Below are 15312 nucleotides of genomic sequence, written 5' to 3' on the forward strand. Positions count from 1 at the left end.
CAACAGTACTGAGTACTGCCGTAAGGCGGTAGAATATCTGATGACTGGGTGGTACCTAACTTGACGGTACCTACCTATGCAAGCGCATAGAGGCCTACCACAAAGCTAGTACCACAAAGCTAGTAGTAATGTACCGATTATAACAATTAACATAATATTATATATAATTTTTCGTCATTTTTTTTTCTTAGCTTCTGTAATCGATTTGAGTTTATACTGTTGATTATAATAAGAAATATAATTTTATTCTTATTACAAGTAAAAGAAAACAAAGTATACACACTAAATATAAGATTTAACTGACCACTAGATTTATTCTTTGAATCGTGTTCCAAGTTTGAAACAAAATACATACACCAATTGTTCTATTTTCAAGACGTAGCCAATTCCGTTCGAAGAGTACATTCTTCGAACGGAATTGGGAATTATTATTGTTATCATTGGTTGTTATTCAATTAACGCCCACGGGACTTGAGCCACGCGAACCCACGCAGACGTATCACCTGCGGTACCTTTTTTATTATTACTAAACAGACCATACGACTAAATTAGTAACAAAAAAAACAAGGAACATTATAGAACTAGTAATAAGTTATAAATCAACGTAAATGTCTTAACTTTTGAAGGTCTTTATTGAGGATTGATTTTAGTGTTGTGTTCAATATTGCAGCGGCAAACCGAAAACGGAAAACTGGCTCGCGAATTATTTATGTGGCGCCTATTCGATCGATAAATTTAAAAGCCAATCAGCTATTAAATATGTTAAAATAAATAGCAACGCTTTGAACCGTAGGCTCTAATTAAAATAGATTATGTCTTAGCTTAAACGAGATCCGGACGTATACCCGTTATTAGTACATCATTAAAAACAAGACACATGTATGAGCACATTTACCTTATGAATGTTACAAATACGTTTATAAATAATTTTCAAGCGAAAGTTACCTTTATTGTCGTCATTAGAATGTTTTTGTATTGCATTATATTTATGAGTTTAAGTAAATTGTATTTTAACATTTATGTATGAAAATAATCCGAGATCTATTATTTTATACGTCGCGGTATTCAATAGCTGTAGCTCGCAAGTGAAATTAAATCGCAATTTGGAATTGGTGCAGTTGTGGTGTGCGATTGCGTCGCCGCCGTGACCCAAACAAGTTGCTATTTCGAGATAAACGTCGCCATAAACGGCTTGTCCGATCATGCATTGACGTAGACCTCATAAACACAGTTCTCTACTTTCTAATAAACGCTGCTTTGTTAACTCTCTAATCCCATCAATCATTAATTTCTTAATAAAAAAGGATATTACGTAATCTCTGTCTAATTATGTATTAATTTATGTTGACAACTTTAGTGCCCACCTATAAGTATTGCATCAATTACTTCAAGGTCCATAAGATTTTTATTTGTTTTGTGAGCTAAAAATAATCATTTTTAGGGTATAGGTAATATTATATAGGGTATAGGTTAGGTTAGTGTATATTTCTTTTAGAATTCAGTTTTTTTTTTGATAAAAAAAAAATCAAAATACGCGATTATAATAATTGGTTAATGTAATAAAAAACTGAAGGTCGGTAGAATATATATCGATATATTTGTGAACAGATGGTTGAATGGCGATGCGGAATGGATAGAGCGCCCTCCTAGCAGCGCTAGAAAACCCGAAAACGGCACTTGGCGTTCTAACAGTACAGTGGGATGGCAAGACTTTAATACAATACGTAGGGAGCCGAGAAGATCTGAGGGTAACAATGTGGAAGGAAACTCCGGCCTCACCTGGCTACAGAGACAGCAGCAGAAATTAAGAGAGAGGAAAGAAGCAAGGGAAAGGGTCGCTCGACTGCCGCTCGAGTGGGACGCGCCTTCCCGACACGTGCGCAGATCAGCTAGCCATCGGTATGAATATAATACACTTATTTATTTTGTTGTTGTCTATAACTGTTTTGTTTAAATTATTGCTATATTTTCTCAAATATCGATTTCTGTTAAATAGTGTGGATGGATATACGAGCGACACTACAGCGTTTGCTGATGACGACGATGACTTCAGTGTACCGCTGCATGTCAACACGCGCACTCCTCTCAGGACTGACAGTATTAGTCCACAGGCTCCAGACAGGTACGACATACACACATATATTTCCGTTATTGTTTACTTCTGAGCAATTTAGGTACAAATGCTCTAAAGACAACTTGGAGAGACTAGTTAGTTGAACAGTTGCGTAATCCGTTAAGACCGGAGGGACTTCAGTTAAAAATAAACTTCACTTAAAATGCTTCATAGGAGTACTCCTGTGTCTGTGCCATTATTAGCGATAGGGCTAGGTTGATTACGGGCAACCATAAATAAGTTTTTCATATACGTGAAGTAGTAAAAGTGCAGTAGTGATGCGGAATAAGCTTAATATTTCTTCTCTTTAAAAGGTGACGAATTGTCTAGCTAAAAGACATTTGTCAGACCGTACTTAATTTTATTTTAATGTTACAAATGATTAATAAATGAATATTGTTACGTTTTCAGAACCTCATCTAAAAAAATAATGTATGAAAAGATGACGTTGCGCGAGTGGAGTACGAGCAGCACCCCGACGAGCACACAAGCGCCTGGTCTACTGTCCCTTGCGGAGCCTAACAACAACGATACCATTGTAATTACGATTACTATTTTAATAACTTCAGTTCTCGATAACACAATCGTAATACAAAATTTTAAAAGATAAAATTATAGTCCTCAGAATTTAGGTTCCATTCAGGTAACAAAATTTGATCATTTTCACCAGAGCCGCGAACGGTCGGAGAGTTGGTCCCGAAGCTCGTCTCGCGCGGGCACGCCGGCGTTCCCCACACATCCGCGCACACCGTATCCACCCACACCCACTCCCTCGCTAAGCGCACGACCCCCGAGATCGCCCACCGTCTCCAGGTACACATAATTATAATTATCATAACCATATTTGTGATCTATCTCTTATGCAATTTAAGTCTTCTTTAAGAAATGTTTATAGTTTCATTTTGTTATACTGCTTCTCTTTTAAACAAGTAAGTAATTGCAGGAAAGAGCGAGAAAGCAGCCCTGAATCCGAATACCGAGTCTACAACGGCGTAGGCACCGCCAGCACCGGCTCGCGGCGCTCCAGCGTGAGCGCGACCGAGCCGCAACACGTCGCTCCGGACCGCGTGCGCTTCGCGCGCGATACCAGCCACTACTGGTACAAGCCGAATATTTCGAGGGATGATGGTAAATATTGTTTGTCTTCAATGTATAATATAGTAAAGAGATCAATTTATATCAGAGAAAAAGCTTACTTAAGGGAACACCACACTAAATCGAAGATTTTTGATTTTCCATGTTTTGTCTTGCACTTTTATAACCCTTGTTAAGTGTCGTTTTTTATTTCTATTAGGTAATTACTTTTACTTTTTTTGTTTGTGTGTTTCCTGAATGCACGAATTATTAATCCTTCATTACATCTCACATGTTCACTTTACAGCGGTGGCAGCACTGCAGCAGCTAGAGGAAGGCGCGTTCATAGTGCGCGACTCCAACTCGTTCCCGGGCGCCTTCGGGCTGGCGGTGCGCGCGGGCGGCGCGGGCGGCGTGCGACACTTCCTCGTGGAGCCGACGGCGCGCGGTGTGCGCCTGCGCGGGTGTCCAGACGAGCCCGTCTTCAGCTCGCTGTCCGCACTCGTCTACCAGCACACTGTGACACCACTCGCACTGCCCGTACCGCTGAACTTACCTGACAGGTGATTAGTATACCATATATTTAGTATTGTTTAAACTTATTTTGCAAATTGACATTTAAAGGAATAAAATTATAAACTGTAACAAATTACGAAAAGCTTTCTCATTACGACGAGGACCATTCAAACCTATAATAACTTGATTTCAAAACTTCTTTTGATCCGATAGAGACCCCTGGTCCGGCGGCAGTGCGAGTGCCGCGGCGCGCGCTCTCCTGGCGACGGGCGCGGCTTGCAACGTGCTGCTGCTGGGCTCCGAGAACACTGAAGCACTTACCGGCCCCGCTGCCGTCAAAAGGGCAGTGCAAAACATTCTCCAGAAGAAGGCAAGTAACAATTTAACAACAAAATTGTATGATAAGATTTTTCAATAAAATAATATTATTTTTCAATTAATTCCTTTGTATCTTAAAAGTGACACTGTAAAACTCTTAATTGAATGCTAATTTCTATCCTTTGCTCATCAGGCGGCGGCACACGTGGTTCACTTTAAGGTGTTCGGAGGTGGCATAACGCTAACAGACGCAGCCCGCAAGCTGTTCTTCCGCAGACACTACCCCGCCTCCGGCGTCTCTTACGCGGGCCTAGACCCCGACGAACGCCGATACACCCATGTGGATGGCGGGACACAATCAGAAAAGTACATGAATTATTTTATTTTTTATTTACACATCATAGATTACATACATTTCATTATTATAGCCATTTAAATCTTCCTAGGCATAAAAGCCGCAAGCATAATAATGTCAACTTTTGATCAAATGTTTACTTGGTGGAAGGTTGTGCATGCCCGTCTGGGTAGGTACCACCCTCTCATCAGTTATTCTACCGCCAAATAACAATACTCAGTATTGTTGTGTTCGGGTTTGAAGGGTGAATGAGCCAGTGTAACTACAGGCACAAGGGACATAACATCTTCGTTCTCAAGGTTGGTGGCACATTGACGATGTAACGAATAGTTAATATTTCTTACAGCGTCATTGTTTATGGGTGATGGTGACCACTTACCATCAGGTGGCCCATATCCTCGTCCGCCAACCTATACCATAAAAAAACTGAAGGAAATTAAATTGATTTTCGAATATGTTAATTTTTAGGGCATATGTAACTATTGTGGTAACTTTTAATCTGCAAGCAGTTCCAGTTACATCACGTTTTCTAACAAAAGATATGTTCGCAGACGCATATTCGCGTTCGTGGCGCGCGCGTCGTCGGGCGCCGACAACCAGTGCCACGTGTTCGCGGAGCTCGAGCCCGAGCAGCCCGCCACCGCCATCGTCAACTTTGTCAACAAGGTACGTCTTAACATGTTATTATTGATGCGCTTTAATCCAACCATTAGTTTTTACTCTCAACGCACTTAAAGTAACTATAAAAAGTGGCATTATTCACTGCTTGGTTAAGGCTTTTTCTTTTGAGTAGAATGTTGATTTTTTATATACTACTATATTATACAATACTTTTGATGATTTCGATGGTAACCCCACGTTGTTTTCCTTGATCGCCGAACACGAAGTTAAATTATGAACATAAATAAGGCGTACGGGAATTCACTGATCATCTGTAAATTCACGATCATCAATGAATTATACTTTAACAAACTTCCCAATTAAATTATCCTTTAACATAATTTACATTAATCTTTCACACATTTTTTTCTTGGTGGCGTAATATCATATTGTATTTTGTTACAGGCTCTACTCGGGAACTCGCAGAAGAGGGACATTATCTAATATGCAAAATAAATCGCAAATCCGAAACGAGGTAGACGTCTCGCCCCATCGTGAACTAACAATACTCACTTGTATGTGTCAAACACGAAGACCGATCACGATTCTTATTCCACAAATTAAATCACAATTTTGATTTTCTATTGTATTCCACTATCTATAAAAAATAAGGTGTATTTAGTTTATGGACAGGTTTATATTGGTTTTTATAAATTATTTTCAAAGATTATGTACGCTTCATATTCACCAAGTACGTTGTACTACTATAATTTTAATATAATAACAAATAAATATATATTATATTAATAATTTAGAATAGAAAGAAACTAACTAGTCTCATCATATTATTTAATATAGATTAGAGTCGTGCGTGCCTAACATTACTGTGTTAATGTTTATTATGATATGAGATATAATGAGTCCATAGTAATTTAATCAAATTATGTTCAAGATATAGTTGAGAACAACCATACATACGAACGGCTAACTGCCTACAAGTACAACGAATTATCAAACAGTATATAAGTACAATATTGTCTACATAAAAACTTGTGAAACATTAATTATATTACGTTCACGGCGTTGCTTTAAAAAAGCTGACGCAGAAGTCCAAATAATTCCAACAAAATAATTTTAAGACGACATCAACACAAGTAGAATATGCCTTAAGATTTCGTCGTAGAGCTTCGATAATTAAATTTGTGGTAAATACAGTTTAATGCTATAAATAAAATGCCTTAACAGTGATCTAATAAGTTTAGTAGATTAATTATATCATATAAAATTTTAATGGTTAAATTATACCCAGTTAATTTAACATATATATCTATAAAGTATGGAATAACTGTTGTCAAATGTATTTATTGGTTATAATAAATCATTTAAAATTATTTTTGTTGTTTTTTTTTTTAAACATAACATATGAAACATTATTATTAAGTAATTCATATTTATCTCGTAAGACAGTTTGGCTTTTTATTATTACGAGTATGGTTCTCAAAATTACAACAAATTTTAAAACGGCAATTTTTAGTTATGTTTTTTTTTTATTATAACAAATATTATTCAATGAAGCGACGTAACATTTTGATTATCGATTCGATTATCGGAATAATTGTTATGAATCAACGAAAAAAATATTTGCCACTATGTTAACTCTAAATTTTTACTTTTTCTTCGAGATTGTATAGCAAATATAGTAACAAGTATAAATTAATTTTAAAATTTAAAAAACCCCGGCCGCACAAGACAAATTCAATGAGCTCAAACTTGATGGGTTTACTAAATGGTACAACAGGGTTACATCTCCTACCTTCGAGCCCTATCATCAGAACAGCTCAAAGGTTCCAGAATTCCAGCATCAGATCCTCGTCAATTCGAATCATAAAGAGTACTAGTTAAGACAAATCCAACGAGCCCAAACTGGATGGGTTTACTAAAAGGCAGTCCAGAGTTACGTCTCCTATCTTCGGGCCCTAACAGCAGATCAGCTAAGTGGTTCCAGAAGACATTAGTGTTTCAAATGTCAGATCCCACATATTCCCACAAGCAAACAGCGACCTTGAAGACCTGAACCGATTTCCACCAAACAAAGCTAAGAACACTCTCGACTGATATACATTTCAAACAAAAAAAATCGCATTAAAATCGGATCATTCGTTTGGGAGCTACGATGCCACAGACAGACACACTTACACAGACACGTCAAACTTATAACACCCCGTCGTTTTGCGTCGGGGGTTAATAATAATTATCTACGTATATCAAATAAATATTAGAGTATAAACGCAATAATTACTATTGTTAGTATTTATTGTAATAATTAAGTAAATGAAGTTTGTTTTACTTTAATACATATTTAATGTGATTCATACTATAAATATTATTTATCTCATTTAATTTTGATATAAAAACCCAAAACTAATTTTACTTTACTTTTACTTTTTAAAATATATAATGATTTAGGACTATACAATTTATTTATTTGATTAATATTTGGGTTTATAGATGTAAGCAAAATTTCCTACAATAATTAACATTGCAGAAATCCGAACTTTAACCACCCAATAACAATAAATTTTATTATTAAAGTTATTAATTTCGGGACATTTACCATGTTTTTTTATTTTTGCTCGGTACATTCGTATAGACAATGTCGATATATCGAGCTCCACCGAAAAAAAATAAAAAACATGGTAAATATCCCGAAATTAATAACTTTAATAATAAGAATAACTATGTTAATTTAAAATCTAATAAATTTTATATGCTATATACCCGCGTGTTATTTGAAATAAAACAAAAAAAAATACTTAATACGATTATTTATTTAAATATTATACATGAATTATGATGAAATATCATACCAGCCATAGACATTTCACAAGAACTTATGCATTTTACATAATTATTGTTAAATTATTTCTTATAATATGGATTTTTCTTGTCTTTTGTACGGTTTATCATATATAGCTTCGTGTATTCGGAACGTGTGTCATCAGTCTTCTGAGCGGCCGAATCTTAAATGTCCGTAATCATCGAATGAGTCGTCCGCTCGAATCGGACGATTCCGTATAAAACCGTACTCGCGGTAGAAATGCCTCGGTTGTATATCTTCTTCTTCTTCTGTAAGGGATAGACCTCGCAAACGTGCTCCTTCACAGTACCGCATCGATATCGTTAGCGCAATGGTCAGTGCCAATGAGATTATTGTGATGAGCCGCATTTTGATGTGAATAATCTGCAAATGAAAGCAAAATTAATCTGTAGAGTCTAATAAGTTTCAATTTATTTACTAAGTTATAAGTAATTAAATTGATATTTAACGAATTTAAACTACCGATTTAAGTTATTGTGAAAAGATAGTTTTGTTTTAACATATTTTTATTATTACTATTTTATTTTAATCCTAAAAATCGAGTTTTTCACATTTCAGAACACGTAAATCAAACGATTATTTTCAAAAATGATTATTTGTTTGTTGGTTATGAGTACGTATTTGTACCACAGTAATTCCGCTATATGTACATATTAATCCCTCGCAGAAGTAGCGTGGTGAAATGGTAAAATTACTATTTATTTCATAAAATAACAGAATTGATTTTTATATTCCATTTTTAAAATAAAACGGGTTCATGCTCTTATTGCAATTAGTCGTGATGATGGCAGGAGACCTGATAAAGTGGTAAGGCGATAAGCCCTATTATGGGTCGCTAATTACGGTAACATACTCCGTCTCATGTCAGAGAAACAGTGTTAAGACCTGGACCAAATATTCTTCTCTAATTCCAAATATGTTTTTGTATCATATGCAGTTAAACGCCCTAGAATATGAGTGCAAAAACTAATTTAACTCGTCCAATTTCTCGTTGGACTAATGATCGATTTTCACCATAAACAAATCGGTATTATTAAAAACAATTAAAGCTTATATTATTTAAACTCTATAAACCATAATAGTTATGAATATACGTGTTATCTACAATATAATATTTATCAACATCAAATAACACATTTCTTAGACTATAATAATTTTTTTAAGTACCGGAATTAAAATAAAATAATAATTCATTGTTAGAAATGTATCAAAATCATTAAAAAGTAGTAAAATTGTCTATGACCAAATCTCATTATATTTGAGTGACTAACTTTGGATGACTCTGTAGTAGACATTAGTATCTGGTGAATAAGTAGTTTGTCAAATTCAATATTTATTATAATATTGTAACAGAACATTCATAAGATTTCTGCTATATATATTTTTATATCATTCTCTAATGACGATAATATTTTTGATAAAATAACATAACATGTGGGTTAATTTAACGGAGACACGAAATACGGGAAGCACAATATTGAACTAATAATTACAAATGACTTTTCTTTACTATTTTTTTTAAGTGTATGTAATGAAGCTTACCAAGTCGTGAAGCCGCCAACGAGATAAATGAGCTTCGGGAAGAATATCTAGCATTTTTATACTGAGGCCACAATATCGAAAACAACGCTCCCCTTTTTAATATTCTCCTCGCTGGCTTTGCTTGACGTGCTAATTGACATATTTCAATTATTATTTCTCAGAGAATTGATCTTATTAGTGACTAAAAATATTCTTTCCAATAACAAAGAATTACTTTATTGATGGGAAATTTTATTTGAAAAGAACATCGAAGTTTTTTTATATTAAACAGGCAACCGCTTCGCACAATTATATTATGAAGTAAGTTATTGTTAAATAAAGAAAATAATTAACTGTTTTAATTCTCTCTGATTAGATTACACTTGATACATTTCAAGTGGTAATTATTGTTATGCTTTAAGAAACATGGAAAAGTATCCATTCATGCCAGTATTTAAAGATCTACACGCAACACGTAATAAAAAATTAATTTTCTAAAAAAAGGATTCTCCCAGCTTACGGAAGGCAATAACTGCCTTCAAAACTCCAGGTTCAAATACAACTCAGGAAAACGTGATGTGGTTTTAACAATATGGTATATGAGACCATACCTTGGTGCAAAATTATAAGCAAACCAAGCAATTTTTTCATTCACACGTCGATACCTATTAAAATACCATTGCAAGATATTTTTATAATTTATAATTTGAATATTTTTAATAAAAAATAATACGACTAAGATTAGGATGTATACATTTGGATCTTTGCGTATGAAAATTAAAAATACAATAGATACATATTTCCCGCCATTTTTCTTCAAATGACAGCATAATCCAAATGAAAACATATTAATTCAGAATAAACTTTTGAAACAATGTGTGCAACTACAAAAGAGTTTGAAATATTTGAACAGCAATTTATAGAATTAATTGGTGAATATCAGACAATTTCGGTATGGTTTATTGTTTCTTTACGAAAATAACGTGTCAGTTTCTTTTAACTAAAAATATCGAGTAAATTTTAACGTCAACATTATATACGACACTTAAAACTTAAATATTTATGTTCAGAACTAGATATAAATTCCCATAATATGTTTTCTTTATTCTATTCTTCTAATATAAGCAAACGTAAGTAACACACCTTTCACATAGTTTTTTTTTTCACCTTTTATAGTATGACTTCATAAATATGAAATGTCTATTTGACAGGTTTTTAAAATCCATTTTAAATTATTTAGTAGAGGTTAAGGAACCCTTTAAAAGCAGATTATTTTACATACAGTACATATTTGCCGAAAAATATCATTTTAAAAATTCCATATTTAAATAACGCGCGAAAACGCTACTTGGACAATATGGCGCTGCAATGGGGTCGGTGACGTCACTTTGCTGTATTTTAATCTGTGGTACACATAGTCGAAAAGTGGCCAATCAGGGGCGCTTTGGGTCACGTGACAAACGTTTGAAAAAATGCACTTTTTTTTTATTGATTTTTGAATAATTTAAGTATTATTTTCAAGTTTCGTTACTAAATAACCATTTTTAAACTCATAATATACAATGATTACAATAATTCAAAATTTATTTTTCGCATTGTCAAATAGCCTATTGAAGTGATACCTATGATCTCAATATGAATACCGTTAAAATCCAAATTATTTTTATCGGCATTAAAAAATTGATTTCTGGCGTGAACTTCTTCACTTTTACCATTCGTTACTTTTAATAAAATTTTTTCGTGTAGTAATAACAAAAATATTTATATCTATCACTAACAGAACTTTTGTCATACTTCTTAATTTAAGAGATTTTTTTATGGTATAATTTGGCGGACGAGTATATGGGCCACCTGATGGTAAGTGGTCACCATCACCCATAGACAATGACGGTGTAAGAAATATTAACTATTCCTTACATTGTCAATGTGCCACCAACCTTGGGAACTAAGATGTTATGTCCCTTGTGCCTGTAGTTACACTGGCTCACTCATCCTTCAAACCGGAACACAACAATACTGTGTAGTGTTATTTGGCGGTAGAATAACTGGTGAGTGGGGGGTACCTACCCAGGCGGGCTTTCACAAAGCCCTACCACCGAGTGAAATATGCAATATCCGAACAAACTAATGTTTAGATCAAAGTTGTCTAAGCGTGGTTTTGCTATATTTAATGTGATAATAACTAACACGGTAAAATAAATCTATACATATAAAAAAGAGTCTGTTTTTAATATTAAAAAAGCCCTTTTTTATTCAATGCATATGTATGTACACACGGTACATATACCAAAATTACATTTTTTACGATTATTTTCTAGTCTGTTAATTTCGGAACGCCTGGACCGATTTTGACGTGACCTTCACTGGCAGATATAATAAGGAGTAACTTAGTCTACAATATTTTTTTTTGTTAAATTCAAACGCGTACAAAGTCGCGGGCACAGCTAGTAATCAATATTTAAGAATAAATTAAATGTCAAGAAACAAAATTCTTATAAAAATTTCGTGTGAGTAATAAACAATAACAAAAAAATAATATTTCATATAACTTAACATATAAATTAAAAACGGACAAAGAGAAGGGTAAATAGAGGATCGACCGGCAACCTCCAGAATAATGCTTTTCTTATGTGACGATTTCTGCCAATCACTCTACTGTTAGTCGTATAAAAGAACTTCGTTCCAAAAACTTTGTATACTTGTAATGTTCACAATTACAAGTATACAAAAGTAAGATATTTATTGGTAAAAGGGTTCCGAAAAGCAGTTGCGTGCAGACCTTCGTAAAGAGGCCACGCGTGCAGAGGGAGCCGAGGCAGCGCGAGATGCGGCCGAGCGGGCGGCGGCGGAGACCCGCGCCAGCGCCGCCGCCGCCGCCGCCGGCGCCGCACAGGCCGCCAAGGCACTCGCACTGGCACAGGAAGAGCTTGTCGCTGTTAAAATGCAATTGGAATTATCTGTGAGTCATTTAAAAAAGAACTTCCTTTTGCAATTTAAATTGTTTTTAGGCTCTATTTTTACTTTTAATATTCAATGTTTCTAAATATTTATACTTTTTAAATAATAAAAAATATTTTTGCTTACCAGGAAAATCAGCGCAGACTCTTTGAAGAGAAATGCACTGAGATGTCTGATAAAATAAGTTGCCTTGAAAAAGAATCACAGCAATTGCAACCTCTGCAGTCCGCACACGGTACCATACAACGTCAGTACATCGAATTACAGGGACGCATTCAAAACGTCACAGAAGAAGCCCGAAGGTTTCTATCACTATCGACTGATTTGTTACTTATTTTTTGTTTATGGACTAGGCTTTATAATATTGGGTTTCAAGCGAGGTATCCAAACTCGAAGTTGAACTTCGAAGAGTGGAGCGTTGCGCGGGCGCCGGCGCCGAGCTGCGCGAGCGCGCGCGACTCGCGGCGGCCGCGCACGCGCGGGAGCGCGCACTCGCCGCCAACGAGCTCGCTCACACGACACGCGACCTGCACGCGGCTAATGGTATAATAATCGAACAAAACGACTTAAAAATAAATAAATCATACAAGCCAAAGATCTCTCATTATTCAAATGATTAATTAATCAATTTTATTCAAGTAAACTTCACAATGAAGCGTTTTTGAACCGTCAATAATTCATCAAGACCACCGTTTCGGAAAGCAGCTTCTAACGAGAAGAAACTGCAAGAAACACGCATAGTTGCTCTTTTCATATAAACAGATTTACAATGCTGTTATTTACAGTAATTGGTGTCCTATGATGGAGCCCGAGTCTAACTCCAGGCGTTTCTTTCTAAAAAGTGCTCTTTTAATGAATAGTATGATTTATTTATTAATTTAGTCTTAATAATCTATCATTAAAATGGTATATTTCCCGGTATGTTATTATATACTACTACTAATAACAATAATAATGCTTTTCAGCTGAAATAGCTCGCCTAAAAGTTCAAATAACTGAGTTACAGTATCAGTTATCCAGTAAGGAGTCCCTCAACAAGGTGCAAGACCCGGAATCTCAAGCTTTAGCCGAAGTGCGTGCTGTTTTAGAAGCTGAGAGATCAGGAACGGCTAAGTTAGAACGGGCCTTAGCAGCGGCTTTAGCTGATAATGCAACTTTAGCATCTGAATTACACATAAAAGATAACGATACATCCGAAGACAAAACTCCAATACCAGAAAAAACGTCGTCTAATATATGCCCTATAGATTCGTTTCTTGCCGACTAAATATTATTTAAAAATATACATTTTACTTTAAGAAATGTGAAATAGGTCTTCAATTAATTGTTAAACGGTTGTTGTAAAGCAATTTAGTACATCTGTTTCCATAATTCCATATTTAAATAGCGCGCAAAAACGCTACTTGGACAATATGGCGCTGCAATGGGGTCGGTGACGTCACTTTCTTGTATTTTAATCTGTGGTACATATAGTAGAAAAGCAAAGTTTACAAGAAAATGACTTCATCATAAGCCCGGTCAATCAGGAGCGTTTTGTGTCACGTGACAAACGTTTGAAAATTTGAATTTTTATTTATGGATTTTTGAATAAATTAAGTATTATATTCAACTTTCGTTAGTAAATAACCATTTTAAAACTCATAATTTACACTGATTACAATAACTTACAATTTATTTTTCGCATTGTCAAATAGCCTATCAACAATATATTGCTTTTATTATATTGTTAGAATTTGTTAATATTTAATTCTTAAACAGGTTCATTTTTATTTTGTTATGTATAATGTGATCGTTGTTGAGTTTACAATAACTGATATGTACTAATTAAGCTATAAGAAATGATGATTGTAAACTTGTGGTTCAAAGAAATTAAAAAAAAATTGCGTGATCGTTATAGCCCGTGACTTCGGTTATGTTTGAGGGGTTTGGCGACAGATTTCAGGCATAAAAAAGTAGCCTTATATCCTTCCGTAGAGATCAAACGGGCCTCAAACCATGTTTTTTTTCGGTTCTGAATTTGGCCGTTAAAGAATACCACTCAAACGAACAAATATACTTGCGCATTTATAATGTTAGTATAGAAGTATAGCTAAGCTCTAAAATGTTTATATATATCTATAGGTTATATATAAACATCTACTTATATACCTATAAGTCGATGAATTTTCGCATTCATCTGATTGCAAATCAACAACAACAGCCTGCAAATTCCCACTGCTGGGCTAAAGGCCTCACAACATATTCCACCACGCTGTTTCAATGCGGGTTGGTGGAATACACATGTGGCAGAATTTCTATGAAATTTGTCACAAGCAGATTTCCTCACGATGTCTTCCTTCACCGCTGAGCACGAGATGAATTATAAAGACAAATTAAGCACATGAATCAGCGGTGCTTGTCTGGGTTTGAACCCGCAATCATCGGTTAAGATGCACGCGTTCTAACCACTGGGCCATCTCGACTCTTTGCAAATAAACAATCATTATCAATTATATTATACATGTCTTAAAACATTGCAAACATTTAATTTGACGCTCAAAGTCAAAAAACTATTGTGGGTGAACCAGCTCACTCAATGTTGACCATTTTGCAGTCGAAACCAGTTTCTAAATTAGGACATTGATGATTTAACCTTTTAGGTTTACCATTTTAAAAATATGAACTAAGATATTTCTATGCATCTTGCTTATTTAATAACATATTGTAAGTATTTGTGCATGAGTACCGTTGAACGTAACAGAGATAGAAACCGGTGGACGACCTATTGTACTGCATCATGCTAAAACCTGTTTCTAGAAATGCGCTTGACCACACCGAACGATATCATATTCTGCATAATTTAGGAAACCTTACTAAATAAGCTATAATATTTAATAAATACCTAAATAAAATTTTTACTTTCATTAATTTATAACTTAGACTAAATCCTCTAATAGAATTATTAGGACGATTCAACTTATTAAGTCGTGTAATGGCTGT

The 15312-nt window shown here is 34.8% G+C and overlaps 2 protein-coding genes across 9 annotated transcripts in view; both read left to right on the plus strand.

The window, feature by feature from the left end:
* The window catches only part of LOC124531375 (tensin-1), a 96558-nt gene extending 90191 nt beyond the window's left edge, over positions 1-6367 (plus strand). For all 8 annotated transcript variants that reach the window (XM_047105929.1, XM_047105931.1, XM_047105930.1 and 5 more), the window contains 10 exons: positions 1609-1899; positions 1997-2122; positions 2525-2651; positions 2784-2926; positions 3057-3241; positions 3495-3750; positions 3917-4073; positions 4215-4387; positions 4928-5042; positions 5442-6367. In XM_047105929.1, coding sequence (XP_046961885.1) covers positions 1609-1899; positions 1997-2122; positions 2525-2651; positions 2784-2926; positions 3057-3241; positions 3495-3750; positions 3917-4073; positions 4215-4387; positions 4928-5042; positions 5442-5480 — 1612 coding nt within the window. In that variant the 3' untranslated portion in view covers positions 5481-6367. The remainder of the gene's footprint in view (positions 1-1608; positions 1900-1996; positions 2123-2524; positions 2652-2783; positions 2927-3056; positions 3242-3494; positions 3751-3916; positions 4074-4214; positions 4388-4927; positions 5043-5441) is intronic.
* Positions 6368-10249: 3882 nt separating this feature from the next.
* On the plus strand, positions 10250-13600 carry LOC124530779. The gene is made up of 5 exons (XM_047105053.1): positions 10250-10327; positions 12128-12334; positions 12463-12635; positions 12710-12876; positions 13299-13600. The coding sequence occupies exons 1-5, from the start codon at positions 10250-10252 to the stop codon at positions 13598-13600; spliced, it is 927 nt and encodes a 308-aa protein (XP_046961009.1).
* Positions 13601-15312: the final 1712 nt, after the last annotated feature.

The sequence above is a fragment of the Vanessa cardui genome, chromosome 7 (genome assembly GCF_905220365.1).
Source record: "Vanessa cardui chromosome 7, ilVanCard2.1, whole genome shotgun sequence".
NCBI lineage: Eukaryota > Metazoa > Arthropoda > Insecta > Lepidoptera > Nymphalidae > Vanessa > Vanessa cardui.